Here is an 11,647-nt window from a genome sequence, read left to right on the forward strand (position 1 = left end):
GTCAAATTAAGACAAAGGTCATTTTTCAGTTTGCGGGATTTCTTATTAATATTATTATTATTTTTAATTATACTTTTTTTTTTTTCATCAGAAATGCACAGAGTTTAATTCATATTTTTGTTTAGTTTTATATTGTAAAGATGTGCAGAGAATATAGAATGAGTTCTCCAAAAAGTTTGTGTTTGTGTCTTTTCATTTGATGTAAATGTATATCTTGATCACTGTAACTGTTTGCAGGTGACCAGGATTGACGGCACCATCGACAGCCCCCCGTGTCTTAAAGTCACCCACAAGACATTCGGCACCCAGAACAGCAACGCTGACATGGTGTTTTGCCGCCTCAGCATGCCTGTAGAGTTCCACTCCATCTTCAAAACCAGTCCTGTTGTTGACATGAACGGGATCCATGAGGATGACACTCTTAAACTCAAACACAGGTACTCAAAACAATCAATAATCTACATCACACAGCAAACCTCCAAACATCATACCTACCATTGTTATTTGCTGATCCACTTTGTAGATTATTGATAATCATGACAACAAGCGGATATCTTAAGAGATAGTAGTGCGGTTAAAGATGTTTGTTTTTATCAAAAATCTTTAAATGGTTTAGAACTGTAATTAAATTAATCATTTGAGGCCATAAATATAATCAGGGAAGCACTAATCGACATTTTTCTGACATTTCATAGACATTTAATCAAATGTTCAAGAAAATAATTGACAATGAAAGTAATCATTAGTTTGAACTGTATTTTGCACATCACTTAGCTAATTTGAAAATGAAGACTAAATATCCGTCAGCTTGTTTGTTAATCCCTTGTCTAATGTGTTTTCTGACAGATATCCTCTGAGGTCTGTGCGGCACAGTGATGAAAGCAGACGAGTGGACTACAGCAGCATCACTATGGTATTCAATAACTTATTTTAACCTAATATAACTTATTTATTTAACAACTACACCATTGGCTAACACTTGCTTTTCAACACAGTACTACCACTCAGTGAGGGTCTTCGCTGGACAGGACCCTGCCGTTGTGTGGGTTGGATGGGTTACACCCGACTACCATTACTATAGCAACAACTTCAACCTCAGTAAAAATCGATCCGTCACTGTAACCCTGGGTGACGAGCGAGGACGAGTTCATGAAAGGTGAGAGTGTTTTTTAAGAAACCAACTTATTCTTTACTTTTAACTGCTACCTTTTTAATTAAAACTGAACTGTGTCTCAAGATAACTTCAATGACAGATATTCTTACTCTCATAGTGTGAAGAGGAGTAACTGCTACATCATTTGGTGTGGAGATGTGACCAACGCTGCCCACGCCTCCAGTCGCAGCAACGTGGACCTGGAGATTGGCTGTCTCATCGACCTTGCCACCGGCCTGGTGACGTTCACCGTCAACGGCAAGGAGATAACCACCTCCTACCAGGTATGTGGAAGAAGTATTCCGATTTTTTGTAGAAAAACTCTGTTTCAAGTGAAAAACATGCATTCAAACGATAGTATTCCGATTTTTTGTAGAAAAACTCTGTTTCAAGTGAAAAACATGCATTCAAACGATAGTTACCTATGTAACTACGGTTCTATGAATCCTGGATGACCGCCAGAGGCGGTGCTTAGCACTGAATATCTTCAGTCTCGCGCATGCGCATGTCGAATATTTATATCAACAAAGTCACGTGTGACCTCGTATGACCCCGGAAGGCATAAGCTCTGGTGTTGTCAACGAGTTCAGTCCTATGGAATCTTCTCGCGGGAACAAGAGATTCCGAGTGACCAAGAACTCTGGCGGTCATCCAGGATTCATAGAACCGTAGTTACGTACGTAACTACCGTTCTATTTCATCCTTACTGACCGCCAGAGGCGGTGCTTAGCACTGGATGACCTATATCAACAGAGTCACAAGGAAGTCTGAGTACCTACCCTATAGGGATAGCCTAGGTGGACTCTGCAGGAGGACCACACCCAGCGGGTGAGGGGCGGCAATATTCACTCTGTAGTATCTGGCGAATATGCTCGGGGATGCCCATGTGGCCGCGGCATATGTGCCGCGGCCACATGGGCATCCCCGAGCATATTCGCCAGATACTACAGAGTGAATATTGCCGCCCCTCACCCGCTGGGTGTGGTCCTCCTGCAGAGTCCANTTGGAATGATTTCAAACCTGGGGTTTTTTTTTCCTTCGAATATTTATAAAGCGTGGCTGCCTTGGCACAATATTTGTTTAATAAATGGGGGTGGGGATTCAAAACGTGTTTGCAGACCCACTGAGAACTGAACTTAGACTAAAGTGACTAATGCTAAACCTCATATCCTTTTACCTCACTGAGGGGGTCCTCCAGGTCTGACAGGGACAGACTCTCCTGCCACAATTATTGTAGAAACAGCTTTACTTATATTCCGTTGCGCCAGCAGGCAAGCAACAACATCCCCCCGGCCCCCAGCGCCTACCCGCGGCTATCCCTCTTCTATCTCTCTCCACTTTTGGCCTGCGGGGGCGCCTGCTAGCAAACATCCTCCACTTTCATCACTTACAGCGGGCCATCGACAGTTACAGGGCAAAATGGAAATGTAACCGGGGGTGAAAGGGCTGTTTATCTTTACTTAATTATGCAATGTTAGTTACATCAAGGCTGGAAAAATGTTTTCGGGTTTTTTTTTTTTATGGTATTGTGGAAGTGCCAGATCCCCTGTCCTCCACCAGGGGGTGCCTTGCAGCCAACCCCCTAAGCAACCCCCTACTTCCCACGGGGCCCTGTTGGTTCAAGGGACTGGACAATTGACATTTGAATAGGCGTCACTCATACAAATATCTTAGCGTTTTCTATTATTTTATCGAACTTATCTTTCAAGTCACACACTGGAAAATGTTGCTTTTTAAAATTAGGTTTCTCCTTTTCAGACAGGAAACATTGATCTCTGTTGTAACGTTTTTACCAGTATTGGATTCTGGCGATCTGCTTTACATGAATGCCTCTAACCAGTGCCTAAAGACTTTGGATACTGTGTACCATTGCATTGTGCATTACGTTTTATTACTGGAAGGATATATATATTGTGAGTTTGGAATAAATATGCACTTTATGAAAATTATTAGTTGGTTACTGTTAGTAAAAACAGTAAGGTTAATAGCCTACTGGATGTTTGTTTTGCTAGTGGATCGCCAGGCCCTCTGACCTGATCTGTGGAGTCTCAGCTGTTCATATGAACAGGGCTCGACATTATAAATGGCCCGCTGGCTCGGAAGCATTATTTAGACACCCCGGCCAGCATAACGTACTTTCAAATCGCCCCACAGCTGTTTGCTGCGGAGCGCAGCGCGAGCAGTCTCCGGTGAGCGGGGGCGCACTCATTCACTACAGTCAGTAGTGGGAACCGCAGTAGACAAAATGCGTTGCTATAGCAACACGTCATGTTTATGTGAAAAGGGGTGGGGTCAATATGACCCGCTGGCGGAAATAGTTAACAACAACAGAGGGTGCTACATAAGACACTTTCAGGTGTGTGTGTGTGTGTGTGTGTGTGTGTGTGTGTGTGTGTGTGTGTGTGTGTGTGTGTGTGTGTGTGTGTGTGTGTGTGTGTGTGTGAGAGAGACTTGGCTTAATGAAGCGTGCAGTGCTGTGTGTGTGAGAGACAAGAGACTTTACAGCATGTGTGTGCCCCCCCGTGGTAAATGATTGCCCCCCCATTCGATTTGTTCTGGAGCCGACCCTGACCTGAGTGCATATGGGCAGGATGTAAACGTTGTTCAACATTAATATCCCCTCCTGCTATTTATTTGTCCATCTCAGTTTATTTACAATTGGCATACCAGCTACCGCCTTAATTCAAATTCTATACGGTCCATTTTTTTGGAAACAAAAATATAGCTTTTCTTTTTTTTACCATTAGGCTATTTATTGTTTATTTCTTTACTTATTGTGTTATTTTACTATTAAAAACGTTAGTTATTTTTGTAATGATGCAAGTCCATTCTCCCCACTTGTACCACCCCGTTGCGGGACATATACAAATATTTCTGATTGAAAGCCTTTAGCCTATTTTAAATCCTCACGAAACTGTGGCGCGCTTACACTGTTGGTGCGCCGGCTTTGCGCTCCCTCCGCAAGCTGAGGCCCACTCCGCGAGGCCCTCTGGCAGTCTGCGTGATCGGCCTGTAGGGAGGGGCGGCCCTGCGTAAGAAACATAATTATTTCCTTGAATCAACAAATCAAAAGGCTATTAAAGCAGTTCATTACAACATTAAACACAATACAGGCAGGGGTGAGTCTACCTGATAGTAAATAAGTAAACCACCGCAACCAAACACTACTACATACTGCGAAAGTATTCATGATGTAATCTGTTTGTCATAATGCAGCCACTGCGGGTATAAAAGAGTATTTCTTACCATGTAAGTCGTTTTACATCAAGGTCGGTGCATAAAGTTTGGCGATGATAATGAAGATGATTTAATGTGCCAAAGACAGCAGAGTTAAAGTTAATTTAAGGACATTGCCGGGGCCTTTTAACCCCAGAAACAGTCTCTCCACAGGCTCCACTCTACACGAAGTATAGGCCTAAATGGAAGCTTGAGTGATTTCATATTTTAAACTCAAGCTTATCCGTGATTAAACTTCACTTGTATCTTCATTTAAGGGTGCTAACTCCTCACTGATCCGTACATTTCTCCCGTAGTTCCATCATATGTTTAATTACACCGGTTTATTGTTGATCTTCTACGGCTGCAAACATTTCGCAGCAGCGAGCAAACAAACATTTTCAACTTTAAAAAACAAACAAAAGTCAAAGTTCAACCCCGCCCACAGATCTGATATTCCAGGCTTTTCATTGGCCAGGATTTACACCAATACAAATACATATCCAGATTGGATCTGGGCCTATCCGGGCCTTCCTTGCGGCGCCTTCAATGGTGAGTCGGTCCTTCTTGCAGTAACAGATGTTACAACTGAATCTGTTGTGGGTAACATTTCCACATTAAACATGTCAAACAATGACTGGACCTATTGGCCTAAAACCTGCGTTAGTGTTGTGTGCCAGAAGGGGGCATATAGTAGGCCTACATTCTTTGTACTGCTTCTGTTTCTGATGTTATGTAAAGCGTCTTTGAGCACCAGGAAAAGTGCATAATACATTTAAAACTTAAATGTATTATTATTATTATTATTATTATTATTATGGTGGAAGGCATTCAAGTCCTGACTGCTCTGGGGACTTTTATAGGATTTCCTTTTTTTGTTTTCTTTCTAACATTTTTTAAATGTTGGCGAACATTTTGTTGTTGTTGTTAGATTCTGCACAAATAAATATACCTGCTGTAAGTTATATGCTTGGTGGTTTGTTCAAATAATTGGTTAATAAAAACTCAATCAAAATGAATAAATTCCACACATTTACTTATTATAATTATGTTTTATAAACTCAATTTATTCAGTACTTTCTAATCAAATTGTTGTGATTCAAATCTATTTAATTATATTTATTGTCACTTTGTTGCCACCATTTTTTAAAGTCACCGTTTTTACAGTGCAGTAGCCATTTTAAAATGTATTACATTAGCCGCGTTCACACCGGAGTACATTTCCCCCGTACTTTTCCCCTTTAGTTCCATTGGTACCCTTTATGTTGCGTTCACACCAAAAAGAGTAGGCTACTTAGTGCCGGGAACTTTTACCCCCATTTTTAGTGCCTGCTGAGAGGTGGTACTATCCTGGGGGGGGGAAAGTACCCCAGTTCTGATTGGCTGTGCGAATTGCAAACCACGCCCCGTAAAACTTTGAAAAGTTTTGTGAAGCCGCCATTGTATTTGTGGCCTTAGCATTATTAGCATTAGACCCGCGCACGTTTCGGGGACATTACGTGACCTTGTTTATTGGTATACTGTCTTTTGTTAAACCACCCTTGAAATCCCCCCTAAAACTCCCCGTCTGTTAGTTTTCAGGAGGACAAATTATTTTATCACAATGTTGAATGGTCTCTCTGTGGCCAGAACAATATCCTCCGTTTATAACGTGTATTTACTTATCATCATCCTGTTGACACTGTCGTTACTAGTACTTATCTCATGTCCTGCAGAACTTAAGACTTTACCTTTTTAATTTTTCCATATAATATACTCGGTTTAGTTTTTGAATTTGGGAGCTAATAGACAAATCCCCCTTAACCTGTGAGTTTATACACGTACTTTATTCAAATTCTTTACTAGAACCTAGCTTTTTAAGATCATTGACTATGTCTGTAATGGTAACCTTTGTCGTCTGTTTGAATCTCTTTTTACTGCTATGAAACCTTTTCGCCGGTACGTTAATACTATTAGGGGGGTTGTTAGGTTTGGGTTTTTCTATGTCTTGTATAATAAATCTATAACGTGATAAAATATCTTGTTGCACACATTATACTATACCCTCAACGCAATTTCGAGTTATAGAATGGACCATACATGTAGGAGACACAGAAGCCAGACCAAATAAAGCGAGACCACTTGAGACGTCCACTGGGACATTACTTTATCAAACCAAATCTAACAAAAAGTTACTATGTACATCTCGTCCCCACGGGTTATGCATCCTAGCGCTAAGCTGGCCCAGCTAGCGTTTCCATCACACCCATCTTAGCGTACCGTAAAAAAATTCGCATGTATTGTTGTACGATCTTCATGTTTCGAATGCAAATTCGATATTTCTTGATGTCTTGTACCTGAAGTGCAGTGTGGCGATTCGATTTCCGCCGATACAACCCGATAATTGCATCTTTGGAGGTCTTTTTTGCGCTAGGACGCTAGCCGTCTTAAATGGCGTATAGTCGGTTTTACGCGTCTAAAAATTTTCAGGCGTATAAATAGTTTTCCGGCAAATTAGGTGGCGTAAAAGGTGGTTTCAACCTTTTACGCCACTAATTTGCCCGGAAAAACTTATTTATCGCCTGAAAATATTTTTAGACGCGGTAAAAACCACCTAATACGCCATTTAGACGCTAGCGTCCCTAGCGAAAAAGACCTCCAAGATGAAAACGGGTTTGTAATCGCGGAAATCGAATCGCCACCACCTGCACTTCAGTAAAGACATCAAGAATATCGAATTGCATCGAAACATGAAGATCGACACATACATGCGAATTTTTTACGGTACGCTAGATGGGGTGGTGATGGAAACGCTAGCTGGCCCAGCTAGCGCTAGATGCATGACCCGTGGGGACGAGATGTACATAGTAACTTTTGTTAGATTTGGTTTGATAAAAGTAATGTCCCAGTGGAACGTCTCAAGTGGTCCTGCTTTATTTGGTCTGCTCTCTGTGTCTCTTACATTATGGTCCATTCTAACTCGAAATTGCGTTGATGGGTATAGTATAATGTGTGTCAACAAAGATATTTTTATCACGTTATTAATTTATTATCACAAGCATGAAAACCCAAACCTAAACAACCCCCCTAATAGTATTAACGTACCCGCCGGAAAAGGTTCAATGCTAGTAAAAAAGATTCCAGAACTGACGACAAAGGGTCCTACCATTACACGACATAGCAATGATCTTAAAAAGCTAGGTTCTAGTAAAGGAATTTGGAATAAGTACGTGGTATAAACTCACAGGTTAAGGGGATTTTAGTCTATTAAGCTCCCCAAATTTCAAAAACTAAACCGTAAGTATATTATATGGAAAAAAAAAGTAAAGTCTTAAGTTTCTGCAGGACATGATAATTAGTGACCTATGTAACGCTACAGTGTCACCTTGGATGAATGATAGTAAAATACACGTTAAAACGGAAGGATATGTTCTGGCCACAGTAGAGACCATTCAACATTGTGTAAAATGAATTGTCACTCCTGAAAACTAACAGACCGGGGACGTTTTAAGGGTTTCAAGGGTGGTTAACCAAAAGCACAAGTATACCAATAAACAAGGTTCACCGTAATGTCCCCGAAACTCCTGTTATAGTTCCTTATGTCAAGAGAAGGAAGTCCGAGAGAATTATGACAACAAAGAGCTAGTCTACACGGTCTGAAACGTACCTAAAGTGCTAAGGTACTTTTATTGTGAATTAGAATTCTAAGGGTTGAGAGATAATGTTATTTTCGGAAAGGTGGTTTATTTTCACAACTAATTGCGAAATTAACTCCTGCTTTGTGAACCAAATTAAATTAAAGTTTCCGTCATTGCCATTTAATTAAGTCGTATAGTCCTTAGTAAAAGTAATGACATAATAAAAGTCAATTAATACAGTCATAACTATACAGACTTCCTTTCTACAAACACGGAAAATGTTGTCACCCCCTGTATTTGACGAAAATACATCTTTGTGTGGTCAACACGGTAATAGAAACATACTTCTACTGTTGCCCTTTTTTTGTCTAACTACTTCGAAGTCGTCCTTTTAGGCACTGGACTCAGTTTTGAATTACTGGTTCTTCTCTAGTTTTCCGTTTGATTTCTCCCTTGACCTCCTGAAATTTAGGTTCGACCCTCAGGACACCAAACAGTACTGGTCAGATGCTAACAAAGGGTAAGGAAGGGTTCAGAAGGGGCCTACAGAGTTTTGGGGACTTTGAGTTTTCGTTCAAAGGGGTGCTGCTGTTAGGTTGTGTCGCGAAGTTTGGTTCGTTGTTGGTAGTTTCAAGACCAGTCAAATGGGTCTTGTTTCTGAGTTTTTGGTCCCTGCAGGAATTGGTGTGTAGGGGACGCAAAGGTAGGCAAGGCTTTTCCGTTTGTTCGGTATAGTCAGGACGAGAAAACTGGTTTTTACTACTTCACAGGGGGGGTCAAGAGGAAGTCGGAGGAGAAGGAGCGTCCTAAGTCGCAAGCTCCACGTACAGGCTCAGACCTAGTGAAGTTTGCCACGGTTTGGAAGTCGCAATCTTGTGGAAGAGGTTGAGTGATGACAGGCAATTGGCGAAGAGAGGAGACCTTTTAGATACGGATCTACTAAGGTACCGCGACGAACTTACTCTCGTCCTCCGTCCCAAAGAAACAACAAAAGAAGTCAAATCCTTCTGTAGTTTCGTTCACCCATGTCACCTACCTCTTTCATGTCTCCTTTTAATCAGTATGGTGTCACGTCTCTTCCCTTTTGTGTACGTAACTTACAAAGTGAGATCAGTTCATAAAAATTTTATGGTTTTTATTTTCGTGAATAATACGTAATAAAAAAAAATATATTACAACGGTTTAGTATAGGTGATTATATGAATGTTGTAACATTTATACCTCGATTGAAAAAATATAAAACATTATGCCTGTGTTCCACCGTATCTAAGTACGGTTATCTTAATTATAAAAATAATCATTTTATACCTGAAAAAATTCATTTTTTTCCTTTATTTTAACGGTTAACTCAATCTTATCTTCAATAATTACAATATTTATCCTTATGAATTAATTTTTATGACAATAACCTTTACATCAATCAATGAAACCAAACCACCAAAACATGTAATTAAAATGTTCGTAACAGTAAATAACTCATCCGATGAACAAATTATGAGTCCTCCAAAGGGGAGTTAATGGAGAGAGTACGAAAATAATGTCTATTGTAGTACATTATGCAAGTCGATTTCTATTTCTCGTGGGGGAAACACCTCCCTTAGACTACTATCAACGAAAAATAAGACGAACAAGTAAAGTAAGTAAGTCTCCGTGTAACTAAAATTGCGCACGGAAGGTGTAGAGGTGGACAAAAACTTACGCACAAACTTTTACAGAGTATAAAAAACTTAAAAAGTTTACACCAAATGAAGGTAATTGGTCAACAAACGAAGTCTGAAACGTCGGTGTCCAATAAATAAGTAAAATTCCCAATGAACAATTATGAGTCGCTTAATGAACCTACAATACATTGTCGTAATTTTCCTCTTCATCGTTGGTAATTAATTATAGTTTTCTTCTTGAATAACGTGTTGGTAACTCGGCGACCAACACACACACACACAAAAACACACACACAACACACACACACAACACACACTACACCACCACACACACACACACACACACACACACACACACACACGCACACGCACTCCATCTTCAAATAACAAAAACTTACGACCCTTTTTACCAGACAAGTAGCATACCTTAACAGTTTTCATATATGAAAGTAATTAGTCAGCAAACGAAGGTCTGAAATGTCGGTTGTCACATTTTTTAAAAAAATAATTTATAGGACTTAGAGACGACGGACGATATAGTAGGAGACATCTCCCAACATGCCTTTCAGGAAAATCGTAAAGGAAATTTACGGTTACAAACATGAACACATGAAGTGATGTGATTTTTTTTCACCCTTAGACACGTTATCTGAAACCCTTCACCATCTGTAGGCCCCTGTAAACTGTCTATACAAGCAAATAAATACACCTGCCACTAAAACTAATAGCCTATATGAATGATAATTTTTTAGTAGGAGATAAGTCTGGGATATAATTAAAAGATAAGTAACGAATGTCTATCGGTCTCCGACTACTCCGACAAATACACAACATGTCCTTACTCGACATAACAGCAACAATTACAGACAAATAAATTTTACAGACTTATCTAGCACACACCATGATTTAATATCGACAACCTGAACGTATTTAATCCTCCCACATTCGTTTACCCTACAGGTTGACATTCTGTAACTTACGTTCGCGTATGTTTTTTACTATCAACCAGTGGGTTTTTTCCAAGCCACACCACGTTAAACTAACAAAGTCATAAATTTGCCCCTACTTAGAGTACTTAGACGTCCTACTGGTCACAAGTTAAATTGCAACTTTTCACAAAGGAAGAAAAAGTGTGTAAATGTTTTCCATAAGAACGTCGGACTTGTGAACTTTCAAACGTTTTGTTACTGACCGGTTTAAGACGCATAGTAGACTATTTTCCTGTGTTTATGGACCATACTATACACTGAAAGATTCGGTGTGTGAAAGGCATTCTTTCGGTGATGGCCGTGGTCATAAAAGTTTAAACCCGTAGCCCCCCGTGTTAATTCTGTTCTCGGCGCAAGTGTGCGAATGAAACTATGAATCACGGGCCCGTGAATAATGGGGTCCCCGTGTATTAGCCGCAAGTGTGGCCTCATAAAAGGGACTCCCTTCTAATGCGTTTACTCGGCGAACTGCAGGTGACAGCAGAAGAAGACGAAACCTAAATGACCGTCCGACGTTGTTGAAGGGACCGAGGGCCAGAGTGAGTCTAACTGATGTGTTTTAGTGGGAGATAGTGAGTAGTCACGTATAATACCTTTACGAGGGGAGGATGTAGTATCCTTAACGAGTGGGGTGTTTGGAGGTGCTCTTGGAACCTATTTCCGTTTTAGAGGAGTAGGGTGATTCCTGTTTTTGACTTCTGGGTACCCCTGGGTAATCAACAAAATTACAAAAACATTTAACAAAAATAACAAAACACACACCAACAAACACAAAACAAACAGTTGGGAAAATTCACGAAAACGGAGCCGTGACAAACTCAAAACAAATGCCGTTTACTTTTCACCGAATAATTTATTTTTTATAAAGACGGTGGGCCTCAGGGGCCGGCCTCGGGGCCTCAACCCCTGACCGAAGTCATCTTCGACGACAATTTAGCGGTCACTCCGGCTGTGGAGGAGTAGGTGAGGGTGGCGAGTGGTACAAAAAAAAACAAACCGGTATTCATAAGA

At 40.5% G+C, this 11,647-nt stretch overlaps 1 protein-coding gene across 1 annotated transcript in view; it reads left to right on the plus strand.

Annotated features, from left to right (window-relative positions):
• Nucleotides 1-11,647, plus strand: part of LOC104950591 (ryanodine receptor 3-like) — a 50,617-nt gene that overhangs the window by 4,962 nt on the left and 34,008 nt on the right. Inside the window, exons 9-12 of the mRNA XM_010777124.1 lie at nucleotides 238-437; nucleotides 847-913; nucleotides 996-1,156; nucleotides 1,272-1,437. Coding sequence (XP_010775426.1) covers nucleotides 238-437; nucleotides 847-913; nucleotides 996-1,156; nucleotides 1,272-1,437 — 594 coding nt within the window. The remainder of the gene's footprint in view (nucleotides 1-237; nucleotides 438-846; nucleotides 914-995; nucleotides 1,157-1,271; nucleotides 1,438-11,647) is intronic.

This window comes from Notothenia coriiceps, unplaced genomic scaffold, assembly GCF_000735185.1.
Source record: "Notothenia coriiceps isolate Sejong01 unplaced genomic scaffold, NC01 NC01_scaffold00017851, whole genome shotgun sequence".
Taxonomy (NCBI): Eukaryota; Metazoa; Chordata; class Actinopteri; order Perciformes; family Nototheniidae; genus Notothenia; species Notothenia coriiceps.